This window comes from Apaloderma vittatum, unplaced genomic scaffold (assembly GCF_000703405.1).
Source record: "Apaloderma vittatum isolate BGI_N311 unplaced genomic scaffold, ASM70340v1 scaffold39324, whole genome shotgun sequence".
NCBI classification, from domain to species: Eukaryota; Metazoa; Chordata; class Aves; order Trogoniformes; family Trogonidae; genus Apaloderma; species Apaloderma vittatum.
The window spans coordinates 1-18,301 of record NW_009711694.1 but is presented as its reverse complement, the minus strand read 5'-3'; the positions used below and the strand labels follow the sequence as shown (position 1 = coordinate 18,301).

The following is an 18,301-nucleotide window of genomic DNA, read 5'->3' as shown; positions in this document are numbered from 1 at the left end:
TCTGTTCTTGTATGTATCTACCCGAATGGATTAATGATGTTCTTAGCATTATTTGGCATTATTTCCATAAAAATATAATGGTTTTGATAATAGTGTGACTTCTTTAAAAGCATTGGAATGAGTTTACTCACAGCTGAACAGTAAAGGTTTGGATAATGTTACCTTTACAAAGAAACAGTCACTTTTATTAGCAATCCATTTAATTCATCAGGCTAAGTCTTAGTCTGCCCAAACTAAACTCTTCAAAATAATAAAAAAAATACTTTGAAGACCACAGGACAATGACAGGTATTAGTCACAGCAAGAAACACTCAAAATATTACAGAGAAGCATAAAGGTTATTTAAGCATAAAGAAAATAGCTTTTAGTTTATAAGAAGGCATTGTTTCATGTCTAAATTATTTCATAGCCTAAATGTAAAGTGCCATTCTTTAGTTTTCTCTTTATTACCTAACACAAATGTGGAAAAAGCATTGCAATAGTTTTAAAGATGTCTGTGAATTTATTATCTTCCTGGCCTGTCAGGCTTTCTTATAGAAACCTTTTCTGCAGTGCAGGCTACTGTTCTACTTTTCCTGCCTTTTGATAACTGCATTTGATAAAGATTACATGTACCTCTAGAAAGCAGATCTCTGGCAGTCATATCAAATCAGTGGTCGTGTGAAATTATGAGAAAGTTTTTTCTTTATAAATTGACCTGCTGCTACTTGGTGATTTTCCTCTACAGAATTGAACCCTGTCAAAATTAGCACTGCCTGACAAAATTATCTTTCCTCCCTTTTTTTTTTTTTTTTGACACTAGAAGGGAAATAATATATACTTTTAAAATAGCCACAAATAACTTAAACAAGTCTGACTTTGAGAAGATTTAAACTGTGAGAAAATCATCCTCAGGTGGAGAAATTTCTTTACTTGGATAAACAGAAATGCAAAACGTCTCAGTTTTTTTCCTATAACTCTTTGCACAGTACGTAATTGAATTTACCTTGATAATTGTTTCCTCGCACACTAGGTTTGGTTCCAGAATCGAAGAGCAAAATGGAGGAAAAGAGAACGTTATGGTCAGATCCAGCAGGCTAAGAGCCATTTTGCTGCCACCTATGATATATCTGTTCTTCCAAGGACTGACAGCTACCCTCAGGTACGGTAAAGAGCAAGCCATAATTCGATTCAACATTTACCATCCTTAGACACACATGTGTGCAGAAGATGCGTGAAGACTTTCCTGTGTTCAGTTTTCTGTTTTCTCTAGACACATCATCACTGTGAACAACAGTTTCGACATCCAGTATGAAAAATTAACTCTTAAAGTACAAATTTTTTTTTTAAACAACAATCTTAGGAGCTGTAAAGTTTTGCATAGCTTATGTACTGGGAATGTTTAGCAATGTGATTGTGTACAAAATTCTGTGGGGATTTGAATCACTTTTAGGTCCATACAGAAATTCTTGATGAAGTCTAGACCCATTGAGCTTGACAGGAGTGGTGTAACTTTTACTGCAATAAAGTCAGGAATTACCTTCTGGGATATTTATATTCACAGACACAGCTGTCCTAACAATCTTGGTCTTGTATGCTTTAGTAAGATGAGGCATAAACTATGCGATCTCTAGACAGCTTCCTTCTGACATTTTAAACTTGCACCATTTCTTTATGGACCTCAATAGACCCTTGAATACAAGTCTTCTACTAGCATGAAATAATATTACGGCCAAGTACAATCAGAATCGAATGAATACAGCTGGGAGAAGGAAGTAGAGAGAACAGAAAGCTCTCTTGGACAGTAGTAGTTTGTTTATTTTTTCCTTTTTCAGTGCTCTGTTAGTATTTAGTAAGGTATACTGTGTAATAAGATCATAATCTTCCATCTCTGTTCTCCAGTCCTTTGCTTTACTGCCTTGCTTCACTCTCTTCTATTGTTTTTCTGCTTGCTTGTTTTGGTACACTGAATACTTTTATTCTGAAGCTATTGTTTGTCATGTCTGTAGCTTCCCATTGCTTTTACCACACAATTAAAAAAAAGAAACCACCATATAAAGCATAAATCTTGTATGGGTCCCTGTTGTAGAAACTGTTGGTTTCCTGGTGCTCTTCTAGTTCATGAGGTAGCAGCATCTCTACTAACCTTAAGAATATAATAATATTCTATGTGTGCTTGCTTTGATCATGCTGTGCATTGGCTAAATATGATGAGCTTTGAACCAGAGGCCTTGGGCCTACCTGCCATCTACCCAGTTTAAAGTGCCTTATCTCTGAGAACGTTACACGTTACCAGGTTTGGTGCCTGGGCCAGAGCTGGTTTGTGTACCAGAGGCTCAAACCGTGGGCACAACCATTTCAGATCTGGTGGCACTTAATATTCTACTTGTTTTTGGTTTATAATGTAATAGAGCCCAAATTACATCAGAAACCACTGCATAATACACTCTGTTTTTAAGTAAGAGGACACAATACTTGAGATAATGGAATAATGTAAGTCATTGGTAAGCACTTAAAATGGTTGTCTCAAAATGAATTATTTTGAAAAAATAAACAGGTTTGAATTGTATGAGAGTATCATCCATAAAAATCCAAACTCAATGAAACATCTGTTTTATACTTCCAGATTGTTAAAAGGATGACGCAATTTACTGCAATTCTATTTAGGAATTTGCTAAAAAATATTTTTCATAGGCTGATGACACAACTACGTTTCAACCTGTCAAATCTTACTGTCATTAACTTCTAAGTTCTTAAAAACAGGAGATTGAAATCTATAGAAATATAAAAGGTATACTCGTCGTTGAACTGTATCGTGCTTCGTGAGCAGCAGCAAGGTACTAAATGAAGGTGTGAGTCTGCTTCACATTGGCTATTTTGGTTGAGTGCTTGCATGCACAGTTTGGCTGCATGATTAAAACAAGGTATCTTACTCCTCTGTGAAGAATGTGGCTACCTTGTTCTATACTGGAGTATGAATAGGTGTCCAGGCAATTATTACAGAACAGTCACTTGAAGTTCACATTCTTGTTAGTCTGGTGGTAATTCCTCATAGTTTCACGTTCTTAAATCCTTACCTTCAATAAAACCACGTCTGTATCACACACATAACATTTCCAGTGAGAATGAGTGAGATAATGAAATTCTTTGGTAAAAACACAATGACCACTAACATTGCTACATTCAAATCTTTTGAACTAGATACCCATTTATAAGCGCCTCAGTAAAAGAAAATAAATATAAAGTATATGACTTGCTACAAACTCATTAATATATTCCACAGTTCAGGTGGAAAGAAATATTTAAAACTGTTTTCTACATGTGTGATTTTAGTATTATAGATCGATTTCCCAAACAATTCCACTATTTCAGTGTAGTTAATGTGAGAAAAAGACCCAAATACTTCTTTTTCTCTTTTTCTCTTTTTCTTTTTTTCTCTTTTTCTCTTTTTCTCTTTTTCTCTTTTTCTCTTTTTCTCTTTTCTTTTCTATTCTTTTCTTTTCTTTTCTTTTCTTTTCTTTTCTTTTCTTTTCTTTTCTTTTTTTTCTTTTCTTTCCTTTTCTTTTTTTCTTTTTCTTTTGTTTTCCTCTATTATATCATTCCCCTTCCCATCTACAAGCACTCTTACTGTGACACTGACATAAGCAAATACTAGATGAGCTTTGCCATACTTTTGAGTAAATCGTTTTTTTGGGGAATTGTGGAACACAGACCACTAGAGCTTATTTATGGAGCCTTTATTAACATGGGGGAAAACAGACTCTGTTGCTGGCAAAAATATATGATGAATGTTGAAAAAGGATGAAATCAAGCTGGGATGTTTACGGCTGTGTGGCAGAAGGAAAAGGAACAAATGTGAATTTCTGGTGTGCATTATATGAATTTGCAGTTTGAAGATTTCTGTTTTGAGCCCCACCATGGGTATGTTCACAGAACAGACATCCCATTTGCATTCCAGCAGAAACATCAGTCTCTTTTGCAGTCAGCAGAGGGTGTGGAGACCCCTGCTTAGACTCTTCAGTTATCTTCATCATAAATTAAGAACGTCATGTTGTTATGCATTGTGAGACTATATAAACCTGAAAGGTTTTCCTGTGAGGAAATAATCTTTTCAACTTATTTCAGATAGAAGGTTGGTTCGGAATTAGAGAATAGTTGAGACTGGAAGGAATCTCTGGTGATAGCCTGGTCCAACTCTGACATCTATAATGCAGTCTAATTTTGCAATAAAATCACACACCTTTATCTTAAAAATAGTAATAAACAATTTTATTTTTTTTCTTAGATTGTAATTGTTTTCTTTGCTAATTCAGACTAACCCTAATTATTTTTACGGTACATTAACTTTAGGTGTTGCTTATTGTGCAAAATAGTTGCTCAGCTGGCTGCCATGTTCAGTATCTCCTAAACTGTCCAAATTCTGCATGCATACATCTTTCATTAATTATACTGACAACACCTGGATTGCAGAGGAGTACAGTATTCCAGGAGAATCATCTGTTATTCACATGTTTTTTTCTAAGCTTTAACATTAAAAATGCCACAACATTTTTAAATTTTGACTCAGATGAAATATTTAAGTTTTGAAAACATTATGCTGAAAATCAGATTTTTCTAGGAAAATACAACACTTTTCATTCATTTCAGTAAAAGATTTTAGTTTCACAAATTTCACTGTTTAAGCTTCAAATTTCTCTTGCAGTTGCAACATATTGTGGCCTAAAGCTGTCTTAAGCATACTCAGGAAATAATTCACTGGTTAAAACTCTTATACCAGGCACTTTGAGCCTCATGAACTAGCAATACTCTGCCAGAGGTATGAAAGCTAAGAGGCAACATCTTTACATCAGTGGGGAAATGAATGCAGATTCACTTCATGGAGATGTTTACTTCAACTCATCTGAGTAAACGTTAGTAAACAAGCAATACTTGAGTTGGTCACCTAACTACAACGTCTGGTGTTATTAAAGATGTCTTGGGATATCTGAGACACTGTTGTAGTGCTGATGATCAAGACTTACAAGAAGGATGTACCCTTCAAGGGGGGAAGCTGGTGGTCAGATAAATATTAGACGTTTGTGTTTAGGAAACTTAACCAAAGGGACTTTTGCATCAGAGATGGGGTCCCTTTCAAGCTGGTGAAAATCTGATCAACTGAGTTTTCTTTCTAAAATGTAAGGTATAAAATAGGTAAGAGGATATCTAAAAATGTATTTTTTTTCCTCTGACGCCAGGTTCAGCTGCAGACATCTATAGTTATCTTAGATAGATCTATATATTATGTGTTGTGAGAGGAACAATAAAAGGTTACTTAGCCTTGCTCTTCTCTTACTTTATTGATCTTGACTACTTTTGCTGTCCTATGCCTAGTGAGAAGGCTAATGTTACAAAGGGTACTTGACCTTGTCAGGTTTAATGTTTAAGTATGAGAAGTAGCAAAGGAGCAAAAAGTCTGAGACAAAATTCCATTTTTATCCTCCTCTTATTTACACACATGAGAGTGAAATTTGATCAAAAGCTTATACTATCATCACACAGACCTCCAGCTTTCCCTGTATGAGTTAAATTTATAAAGATGTTATCTCTATAAATGTAAGTGCATCACTATCTAAACAAACATCAAATTTTATCCTTGAAAAGCAGTTATAAGAAGCAGTATTTTTGTCCCACCTAGGGCTTTTCCACATCTTGTATCTTTTCTTCTTTCCTGTTCTTTAAGCCTAATTCTGCTGTCATGAGTTCTTTGGAAAGGCTTTATCCCACCACACCATCATACTTACGCTCTTACCATCACATGTGAAATGTATTGTTTGCTTCCCTTATTTACTTAAAAATGCAGGTAAGAGTTTGATAGGACTGAATTTAATTGTTTTATTTTGTGGAAAACCCCAGTCTAGTGCAGGTGGGAACCCCAAGGAAAGAAAAGCATTTCAAAAGTATGGGAACTGAAGGGATACAGAAGGTGTAGAAAGAAGGAAGAATGCTAAAAATCTCAAAAATAGAAGAGGATGAAGTTTACATTCCATCCACCAGACTGTTAAATCAAATTAAGCGTGTTGAACAGTATGGCATCACATGATTTGTTTTGGCAATCAAAGAGTGTAGAAGCGGTATCAGTATACATGTGTTATATACTAAGTCCTTGGATCATCATTACAGTTCTGCTCTAGCCTTAGTGCATATGGGTAATTCTCATTAGCAATAATCAAAGTTACATGCTCCAATTAAATCTTTCATATGGCAAGTATTAGACACCACATGCTATAGGACTTAAAAATTCTTTTAACTGTAGTAATATAAATGACAGTTAATCACAATAGTTCATTAAGGCTCTGGGTACGCTGATTAAGTAGGAGTAGATATGGTAGACATATCTGAGCTAGCTTCAAAGAAGTTTTATCATAGACTCATGCTGTCTAGCTGTGACAGCATGGAGCTCAGGCTGGGCCACCACCTGGATGGTACGTCTCTTGCTGCATATGTGCTAACTCTTGCACTGCTGTAGCTGATCTTCCAACAAGAGTAACACTTCTAATCTTTTTGGGTGGTGACTCTTGGGGCACTACATTTTAGCTTTTCTTGTTTCTAAACCGTCAATGTATGTGGTCCTCGTCACAGTCTCAACATTACTTAATTATTTTTGGTGGGAGGTTTGTGAAAAATCTATTTCTTTAAGTATGTAAATGACTTTATCTGGGAATTAGAAACTTCTTTTTAATAGTATATTTCAAAGTATGAAATTTTGTTTTTAAATGTATCGTAGACATGAAATATAATTAATTCTTACTGTAAATGTCCCTGAGACTGAAGTAGGGAGAAGTTACAGTTTGTCTACAAAACATCCTGTACTGGAATAGGAACTTGATGACTTTTCAAATCCCCCATTATTACACACCATACTAAACTTGGTAATCATGGAATCAAGTGAGCAGATTTTTACTTTGTCCACCCTACATCAGACCTAAAAGTAGACTGAGTGAGCATTAAGCCTCCCACTACCAAGGCCTAGGCTTTGTTTTATGCCCTTATCTGAAAATGGTGTGCTGCAGCTCTCTCATATGTACCTGAACCCGATATAGTACAGAAGATCTTTACATGTTCATTAGGTCCAATAGGTTCTATAAAATGATCACAAATTACACCAAGAGGTATTCCATCTAGATATAAAGGAAAAAATACAATGAGAGCTGTTAAGCCTTGGAAGAGGTTGCTCACAGAAGTCATTGAATCTGTGTAGCTGGAGCTGTTCAAAACTAGGCTGGTAGGTCTTGAACAGCCTAATCTAAAGTCTAAGTTAGTTATGAGCAAGGGTTTGGAATAATAATCGCAGAGGCCTTTTTCTATTTAATTTATTCTGAGAAACTATGAATCTGCAAACTTGGGAAGTACAGGCAAATCTCTTCCTGCGCTTTGGCGACAGGGAGGCTGGATTAAAACGATCTCTAAGGTCCCTTCCAGCCTAGGCCATTCTATGGTTCTATGATTCTAAGTGACAGATCAAATTAATTGTGTGGATGGACTAGGAGCATCTTGAAAATAGAGTCAATTTGTAGCTTCTACTTACTTACTAGAGTAATTACACTAACGTATAACAAACATATAACATATGCAATATCGTAATGACAAAAATAACTTATTACTTCATATCTAGAGATGTTAAATAGGTTAACTTTTTGTTTCCCAAGTGAAGTACTAAAACACATGTTCACTCAGATAGAAGATCTGTGTGCTCGTATGTGTGTCTGATGGAACCAGACTCCAGTCTGGATGGACAGGCGACTCAAATAACATGAGAGGAGACATTTGGTGATGGGAGAACCAAACCTGAGTAAGTGATAGTAAAACTCTCAGAAAATTTGTGGATTTGAGTTTATGTGATTTCTCCAGGTGCTGCGTAAGAAAGCTCGAGCTTGACACTTTAACAGAAAAAAAACAATGACAGCAAGCGGGATGACCAATTACCTCAGCTAATTTTCCTCTGGAGTGTCAAGCAGAAGGTCGTATGCTTAGGAAATGATATCATAACCCTGTTAACAGCCATAACTCTCCAGTTATGTTCTTGTCACAGCTATGAAATCTTACTTTTTTCTATCGAGAAGGGTGTGTGTATGTGTGTGTGTATAAAACATACAGTGGGTAAATATATTGAAGGGCTCTGGTAATTTCATGGTAACCACAAGAGCAAAACTCAAGTTGTTTGTGATGTTAACAGAAACCAGAGATGTCCTGTATGTATAGCCTCATTCACAGTCTCTGAATTGCCTTTTATATAGTTGGTGGATAACACAAGAGTTTAAGAGGAAAAATATTTTCTTTAAATTCATGTACCTAATGTCCCTTTTCCTTCCAACATACCAGAAAGTCTGATAATTTTAACTTATTGTAAAACATAGCTGCATTTATTTTTAATACAAGAATACATTCTGCACCTAAATTTCACTACAAGATGTTTACGCTGTAAATCCTTGCTAAGAAATGAAAATGTATATCAAAAGTGAAGTCACTCTTCCAACTAAAATGAATAGAAAATTGATAGGACTGAAACACTCTTTTGAAACGCATAATTGTCTCCTGAGAGAAGATATAAAGCTTTCTTAGCATCTTGTGAAGTTTCTGAAGTTAAGTTTATTAATTTGGATTCCTTCCTCTAAGGAGGAAACCTAGGGCACCCCTTAGAAAGTTTTAGGAATGAATAGCTTGTTCATATACTTCTTTAACAAGACATTGGTATATTTTAGGGTTTGCAGCTGAATTGTCCTCTCATTTACACTTGTGAAATCTCACTGAAGTTAAATTGAAAGATATTTGTCTAGGATAAAAATATCAGGAAAAATTGGTGGTACTAAACTTAGTTTACTGGAAACTAAACTTCTAGAAATATGGAAGGAAATAGTGATTTTGTGATACCTCCAGACCACATATATTATTGGGCACTTTCAAATTGAGACTCTGAATTTTTCGAAGTTTTGCATCATGACTGTTTTAAAGGCAGACTAGTTTGTGTTCCTATTTAAACAAAACTTTCTCTTGATTTTCTTCCGCATAATTATATCTGTGCAGCCTGGGTGACTGCAGCATTTGGCACAGCATTTCTTGAAAAGAAATCTTAGTAAGTCAGATAAAGAGACTTTGTTATGTGTGAGTTAGCTTTGGAAATGATATGCTCCTTCAGAATTAGATCTTGTATTAGATGTTGCATAGATGAAGTAGCCTCCCCTTGGGCAAATTCATCCTGTTGTGAAGGTTCTGAGACTAGCTATTTGGCCTGAAGATACCATCCAAAAGAATGGGGTTCTGTGTGCATGTGTTTGAAATATATATATATGTATATATACACATATATATATACACATATGAATATTTCTTGATTCTTTTTTAGCTATATTAGCTCCCTGTTCTCCCTGTTTCAATTCAGTATAGAACTGGTAAAAAGAATTAGTAAAAGCTGAAATGGAACAGCATAAAAGTAGGAATGGGTGATTTATTTTTTAGGAAGAAGTGGAAAGAAAATCCCAACAGTTACTTAATCTGTGACCACTGCTGCAAGAAACTTATACGCAACTATGAAATACAGTAAACTACAATTAAAAGTTTCTAGTGTTCCTGAACAAACAAACAAACAAAGACAATGGTTCTTATATGGATGACTGGGTTTCTGATTTTCCCAGTTCGTGATTGAGACAGAATGTGTGCAGCTTGATCTTCCAAGCAAAGTGAAGATATCCTCTGGATCTTGTAGGTGTTCAGCTGCTGTCTTCTTTACTACTCTCTTCTGCACTCTAATCACATGCTGCATGGCTCCAAACTCACCAAGTCTGAGAAGGCAGTAAGCCCTATGAGTCTTAGTAGGTGACTTCCCTGTTGACAGACATTTAACTATTCCACTTTCCAACACCTTCAGGGTCCCTTGTTTCCTTCCTGCCACATTCTGTAAATCTGTACCAGGATCTGAGAAAAATTCCAGACTGAAGGACACTTAAGAATCCCTGAATGCTGAGTCATAAGAGATGTACTGGTCTCTTTGGGAATGTTTTATGAGGTTGAATGCAACAAACTTTTGCATGCAAGCCAGTGGTTCACATAGGTCCAGATAAGTTATGTCATTTAATCCCCACCTCTTTTCCTCTGAAAATCAAAAAAAGTTTCTGGCTGGTTCAAGTGGTTAATTAAGGAGTAATAAGGCAGTTGAGAATCATGGCAAGCTGCAGAGGGCTTCTCACGTGCTGATGTTTGAGAGTCTTCTATAAACTGCTGAAGGAAGGAGAGAAGGATAGGAACTTGAAAGTTGTGAAACTTCCACTAGAGCCTCTTTCCTCCTGTAGATCTCAGTAGGTCCACAAGAAGGAGGAAAAATCCCGATATCCTTCCCCAGACACCTTATTCACTTCATTACCTCTCAGTAGACCATCTAAGATAAGCAGCAGCAGATGCTTGAGCTGTGCCTGACTAGCTGTGCCTATTCATGTGTGTGTGAATTGGAGAGGCAAGCTGTGTTCATGTAAGTGGGTGTGGAAGTGGGGATATGCCTGTATGCGTGCACGTCCACGTGAACAAGGAGTTGGGCAGACGAATAATTTAGGGAGACGTTACTACCATGACTTTTCCCCAGCTTTCTGCAGGAAACCAAACCAGAACATTTTGCCAAGGAAATAAAATTAATTTGTCAGCTCCTAATAACCTCTGCTAATACAACTGTTCACGTCATTAACTTTTAAAATAAGAGTCTATCTCATCCGTGCTATCTGCACTAGATCTCAGCTAGATGAGTTCAGTGAACCATAATTTATCTATTTAGCTCGTTGGTGGTTTGGTGGGTATTTGTTGTTGCAAAATAGTAGGACAATGGGAAAAAAACAACTCAACATTAGAAACATGTTTTCATTTTGTGTGTGTGTATGTGTGTCTCTCTCATAATTCATTACTTCCCCTGACCTCTACTTTGGAAGAAAAAAATAATCACTCAGCTAGAGAGATAACCTATGTGTCTAAAAGCCAAAATTCCTTTGTCTATGGATTTGGAACATGAAGGGAAAAATAAGTTTGAAGTTGGAATTCACTTTGCAGTGCTAAACAAAGAGTAATTGCAATTATTCCAAAGTATAGCAGACAACAAAGATGTGGGCTCAATCCCAGTACATCAGAGAAATGATGTACTGAACAGACAACAGATTTTTAGGACGAAGACAAATTTAGCGAAGTAAAACTAAAAGAAAAGAATATAGCTACTGGCTGAGAAGTTCTGTACAGTGAATGAGGGCTACAAATGTCCTGTATCAGGATATTTGTACATTTTTACTTTTTAAAAATAGTATTCATGAAAGAGGTATAAGTAAAAATGGAGATGCAATATAAAGCTGTATATTGTCTAATGGTGAGTGCAAGTGAGAATGACCAAAGAAGTTTGATTATATCAGAAATTATGCCCATATAGTACTGATAGAGTTTAAAAAGACAGGACAGTTGCTGGGTATGAAGTTTGATTAAAGCAAAGTGAATAGAGGAGGAATGGGAGAATGCACAGTCTGAGATAATGACAGGAGCTGACTTATACTTGAAAGTCTTTTTTTTCTGTTCATCTAGTAGCAAATAGGGAAAAAAATCTATCCATAAATAGCATCTATACATAAATAGGAGAAGGCCTGAGACTCAAAATGAGGCATTAAGTGACTGGCAAGTATAGAAGACATTGCACATCAAAGCCTGAGTACGTGGTTACTCCAGATCTTCAGCAGACATTGCTAGTAAACATGAAGTTTGTCTCCTAGTCGTCATGAAACATTTTCCAGGGATGCACAGTGCAGTGAGTTAAAGCTAAGAGCTGAACCAGAAATGCCCTCAGGTATAATTTAATATAAAAACACCATGAAAACAATTTTTATCTTAAAATAATCCTTGAAGTAACTTTGGGAAAAACTCTTGGATGTATTATCAACCATGCTAGTATTTTATGGATTAATTTCTTTTAAAGTAATTAAACAAGGCTTCTCAATATTTAATTTTGCAAATACTTGTTGGGATTTGTGGCTTGAGAAATTCTTCTTTGTTTTGCTCACCCTTTTATTCTGTTTCCTACCGTTACATTAAAAAAGAATTTTGATTAGAAGCTGCTATGGAGGAAAGAGCTGTGATATTGTACACTCTTTTGACATCTTTTCTTTGAAGTTAGCTCTGTGCTTCCACAAATTTTAGTGACTGATTGGGCTGATGACATCCTGAGATTCAATGGTAAATACTCAGGGTACAGCCACAGAGCAAATGGATGACAGAGCAAAGAAGATGATTCGGTAGCACTTGCTCTTAAGTGAATGATCCACTATTTTGAGTCATGTAGTATCTTCATATTATTTTATAGCGTGATTGCTAAGTAACTGTTGCATGTTTTAGAGGAGAACTTATAATGGATGTGTCAAGTAAAGTAAACCAAGCATCAGAGAAAGTAAAAGATGAACTCTCTAAACTTAATCTTATTCATTTTTATATGTTCCAGATTCAGAACAATCTGTGGGCAGGGAATGCAGCTAGTGGTTCTGTGGTTACCTCCTGCATGCTGCCACGAGATACCTCCTCCTGTATGACACCTTATTCCCATTCACCCCGGACAGATTCTGGCTACACAGGGTTTTCAAACCACCAGAATCAGTTCAGCCACGTACCCCTCAACAATTTTTTCACTGACTCTTTACTCTCTGGGGCAACCAATGGACATGCTTTTGAAACTAAGCCGGAGTTTGAAAGGAGGTCCTCCAGCATTGCGGTTCTACGGATGAAAGCCAAAGAGCATGCTGCCAATATTTCCTGGGCCATGTAATATAGCAGTACCCTTCCTTCCTTCATTTCTTTTTTTTTTTTTTTAATAGCAAACTGAAAACATTTTTATTTTCCGTATTTAAAGGACACAACAATAAGCTGCTGTGTGTGGAATGCTAGAAATCACAATATACATGATGTCTGCTTAAACAAATGCATTATAATATTTAACAATAAAATGAGAATAAACCAAGTAGATTTACCATGCATCAAGCTCAACAAGCTCTCTTTGTTTTTGTTTTTATATAGAAATATGTTTTGTTGTACCAGTTGTTGAAATATGATTATAAAACCTGCAAGAAAGAATAAAACTATACAGCAAATATGTCTACTCCATTGGTTTTTAGCAATCCTGTCTATAAAATTAATGTTTTACAAATGAATACTTCATAAGGGAACAACTCTGTAAAGGAAAATAGATTTATTACACTAAACACATGAAGTAAATCTTTAAGCACACTATGCAGAGGAGGAAATACATGATCGTTCATGTTGTAGGTGTAATCTGTAGACCTAACTCTCTCAGAGCCAGCTCTGGTGCTTTGCTAAGTGCATATTGAGCTTGTTGGAGTTATATCAGTGCACAACTAATGTAATGAGAATAGAAAGTATTCCTTTAATTAATGAATATTTTGCCAAATGTATCACCAAAAGCAGGATTACAGTGTTTTACAGAGTTTTCAAAGACATACACAGATTATGCAAGTCAAATGGTGTTCAGATGAAATATTTAAGATTGCATATAGGGTATCTCGAAACTTAGGTGGCTAGAAGAGAGCATGGAATAACACTGTGAAACTTTCAGCAGAATCCAGATTTATAAAAACCCCACAACAACAGCAAAGCCTTACTTTTAATCCAGTCAGTTTTACTGTTTTTTGTTATGCTAGGTCAAACTGAAAAGAAAAAAAGTCCAAGGCTTGTCAGTTTCAACTGGAACTGGCAGTTGTAACTGATCTCAAGATGTTATAAGAGTACATTTCATTTAGTTTTAGTTACAGTTTCTTGATACTTTTTTCTTTTTCTTTTTTTTTTTTTTCCTAGAGTGTAAAACTTCTTTTCTCCCTTTAAAGTCTATAAGAGAAATCTTTTCAACTGCAGTGGCAGCAGGATTTGGCTCTCAGGTCTCAGCCTATCACAAAGGAATTAAAATGTCAGCAGACTTTCTGACATTTCTGGTGGAAAAAAAATAGAGGAAAAGAAAAATACTTTACATCTGGAGAATTGCTATCTGCTTTGATTTACTTCTCCTCCCTTTCCCCTGTCACATTCCAAGCTCCTTCAGATGAGTGAAATGTCAGCCTCTTTGAAAGCAAGTCAGTCTCTCAGGTTCATAAAGGCAAAATAAATTAATTGAAATAAAAAAAGGACTTGTGTGGCTATGATTAGAACAGGATATAACTCTCTGGACACCCCTGCTCCTTTTTGCCTTTCTCTCTGGCTGTTTGTTAAGAATGGGGGGTGGGTGTGGAGCGAAGGGAAGATCAGGGAAGCATATTTCATCACAGCCACTGCCGAACAACAGTACGCACGAAAACAAACTCACAGGAACCCCCAAATTGTCTTCACTTCCACTCAGAAGGCTAAATTTCAAAACAAAAATTGGGAGTGGATCTATTCTGTAATGAGGCAGTGGAGTAAACAAACTTAACTTTGAAACCATTAGGATCAGTTGAAAATGGGAATTTTACAGCAGATTCTTATGCAGCTGATTGAAAGGAAGGCTGTCCTATTGCTGCTGGTAATAAAATCAAAGTTTAACACATACATATACTCCAATTTGTGGTTTCCTAATTTCATTCTCCTTCTAGAAATTAACTTCATCTTTAGCCTGAGGAACTGGTTTGAAAGAGTATACTAGCTAGAATTTATGTTTTCCATTTTAATGGTCTGTTTAGATAGCAGTAAAATAAGCCTTATGATTTAAACAAATAAAAAAAGTTATTAGTACAGGTAAAGATACTAGTTTGATGTAGACTCTTGTGCCACATGCAGAAAGACAAAAGTGGCTGAAACAGAAGCTTTTTTTTTTTTTCTTTTAGGTCAAACTGTTTCCAGTTCTAAAATACGGTTTTCTTACTTTTTTTTTTTTCGGTTTTCCAATAATAACTTTTTAAGGTATAGCATTTAGAACATGTCAAAGTGATTTCCAGAAAATTTTATTAGAGCATCATTAGTGGATAAAGAAGCAAAAGCTTAGCTTTTTACTGTTTTTTATTGTTGCCTCTCTTTCAGTTTACTTATTTATTTTGATAGCAAAATTTACTACTATTGTCCTGTGAAATCGGGAAAAAAAAATCAATTTTTGCAAGACTTTCAAAGTCAGGAGTAAAATTAAAAATTCCTAGGAATTTACTACAATGACTGTACATTTGGGGAGAATATATACATATGTTGCAAAACCTTACGATGTTTTTAGATATTTGAAGCCCCCAAAATCAAAGGGGAAAATAAAAGACTATGTTATCTCTCTGCTGATTTTAAGTGAAAGGGATAAAACCCTAACTAATTCTTCATCCTAACTTTTAGGAATGGAAATTATTTGTTACATGTTGCTAGCATGACTGTGTGTATTGGACAAACAGGTATTCAACCCTTCCTTAAACCTGAGGTGATAAGTTACAGACCTGCATTAAACTTGTCATGCTCTTGCATCAGCCTCGTCTCAAAGAATGAATGATAGTCTGTTGGTCACAGCATTTCATTTAGCTAATGAAAAAGTATCTTCGTGTTAGATGTCAAGAACTACAACAGGGTCACATTCTGCCACTTTTATTTAGTAGCGCTTTACTCCGTGAGTAGAGGCATTGATGTGAGTGAGACTACTTATATATAGGCCAAATTGTGAATCACTTGTAAATGTTTATTCACAATGGCCCCATTCATGCAAAGAGCCATTCAGCACAACATGAGTAATCGGTTCATAATCAGGCCCAGCTTAAGGTACTATTCAGCTCTGGTAAGGATGGCAGAATCTGGCCCACACTGGCTTAATGCCAGACTCAGATTTTTTAAGCAAGATGAGTACCTCCTTATTCCACAAATAGTGCAAACAGAGCCAACAGGACTTACTGACAGGCTTGGACTAGATGACCTTTAAAGTGCCTTCCAATCCAACGCATTCTATGATATGTAGGGTTCTCTTTTTATAAGAAAATTCTGGAAAAGAGGCATTTTAATATATGCAAACAATTTGAGTAAATTTCTATTCAAGGTGAATGATTTTATTTTCCACTGGACTATACTCTCACATTTGACAGGACTTGTGCTCTAGGTGCTTTGATTTAATCCACTTAATGATTTCTTAGTGTGAGTGACTAATATTTTTGCTGCTTCTTCAACATGTGGCAAATGCACTAAAAACAAAAGGAGGTGATTTACATAGCCTTTCTGCCAAGGGCTTTAACTAATATTTGAGCTATGTGATCATCATGCAATGCTGAGAAGTAAATTTATAGAACTTCTGGGCAAAGAGTCCCCATCTTGTTAAAAGAGAAAGTGAAATATTGTTGTAATTATTGCTGTGAAGAATTTGTGATGACATAACATTGCACTTTTTTTCCTTGTATGATTGATTCGTCAATAATTTGAAAATGTTAAGCATGTATTTGAACATATTTTTGAATAGATGTAAATTTATCTATGAACATTTAAAGTCTGATTTAAGATTTGTGCAAACCCATGTGAGTGATGGACAACTCTGCATTAAGCAGCTAGAGACACAATCTCCTTACTACAAAGATGATCAGAAAAGTTTGACACAATTTATTTCCACCTACATACTGATCAGTGGTGTTACATACCACAGTCATACACCAATGAAGGCATCTTTTGTTTCTGAGAATAAGCTAAAATGATCTATATTTCTTACTTGACTTCCTTACTGTCATAATATTCTACATTGTCAAGTGTTGAAAAAATACACTTTAATATATTAAAAGGATTTTATTTTGGCTGTGAACTTTAGTGTACGGCCCTGAAGTATATAATTTAACAAATACAACCAACACTGTGCATTTTATGTTGAGACACTTTAACACAATAGAAGCAAATTACTTTGTTTGCAAGGAATAAAATATTAGTGTTTTCAAAACGACACAATGAATTAATATCTTACTGATTAAATTAATTAAATCAATTACCAAGCAGAGCTAAATCAGGCTGATCAGAGTTAGAACTCATTTAAAACACTTACACTGCTAAAATTCAAAATGTTTCCAGGGGAAGTTCTTTCTGTGACAAGATATTGATTTTTTCCCACAGCACTTCATACTCAGTTATCAAGTGACTCACTTATCTCCAGAACACACCTTTTTTATCTCTCTACAGTCATCTTTTTAGATTTTGCTGGTTCATAGTAAGACATTGTGAGTTACCCAAAGCTTAACACCCATTTATTTTATACCACTTTTTAGTAGACTGAAGAAGCTGAAGTATATATCTGGTTTAATTAGGTGTACAGCTGCTGCTTTGTATATGAAATATTGGTGGTATAAGCAAACATATGAAATAAACATTCAGAATGTAAAGTTGTGGTAGCTGAAAGAACATACCTTAGATTTAAACTGTCTGAAATGAGCAGAAGGCTAGGCCAACGCTGATTGTGAGATATGGGTATAAGTGAATGAGTGTGTAATGAATATAGGGATGTGATGGCTGGGAATAACAGAATAATCTGGGAGGAGAGTCAGAGTACAGTGCTGGAATAAGGAGGAAAGTAAAATCCAAGGTGTCCCAAGGTGTCCTTTCCTTCCCACTCTTGCCTAAATCCCCCCATCTAAATTACACCATGTGAACACAAGAATTATTTTATTACCACCTATATTATCTCTATTTGCAAGAAGAGTATTGTGTTTAAGGAGGCAGATAAAGAGCCCAAAATTTAGTCTTGAAGGGACAGGACTGGTAGGTGTATTACTATCACTGTGAGTAAAAACATATTGGGAAATTAATGAGTATTTTTTGGGAGAAGTATCCAGTTTGTACATTCTTTAGTCAGGAATTTCAGGTTTTCTTTCCCTGCATTTTTAAAGCTGCATGAGGGCAGAGTGTTAAAGTACAGTGACAGCTGGCTCAGTGAGTCTACTAAATTTCTAAAACATGTCCATTCTTCTTTGCTCCACTGACTTTTTCAACCTGATAGAGCTGTCACATGCAAATGAAACAACATATCACAACACTCTCTCATAAGATGTATTTGCGATATTGACCTGTTCCTGTCAGTTATTTTTCTCTATTTAAAAAATGTAAAAATTACAGTTTCTAACTAAATCTGCTTGTTTAAATACAGTCCACACATGAGATGTCATTGATTTTTCAATAAATGAAGAAACTCAAACCCAAACAGCTGAGTCCTCAAAATGCATCATTTTCTCAAAAAATAAAGGCTATTTTGAGACCTGACTCCGAGCAGGTCAAAACTCACGTTGTCCGTCTTCATAACAATGATTATTCCTATAGGGAAAAACAGTAGATTAGACTAATAATCAAAGAATCACAGAATCACAGAGTCACA

General features: G+C 35.6%; 1 protein-coding gene across 1 annotated transcript; it reads left to right on the top strand.

Moving 5' to 3' along the window:
* Positions 1-1,012: 1,012 nt before the first annotated feature.
* On the top strand, positions 1,013-13,107 carry ALX1 (ALX homeobox 1; the record flags this gene model as incomplete). The annotated part of the gene is made up of 2 exons (XM_009867705.1): positions 1,013-1,141; positions 12,467-13,107. Coding segments are annotated over 2 exons (450 nt in total), but the record flags the coding sequence as incomplete, so codon positions are not given.
* Positions 13,108-18,301: the final 5,194 nt, after the last annotated feature.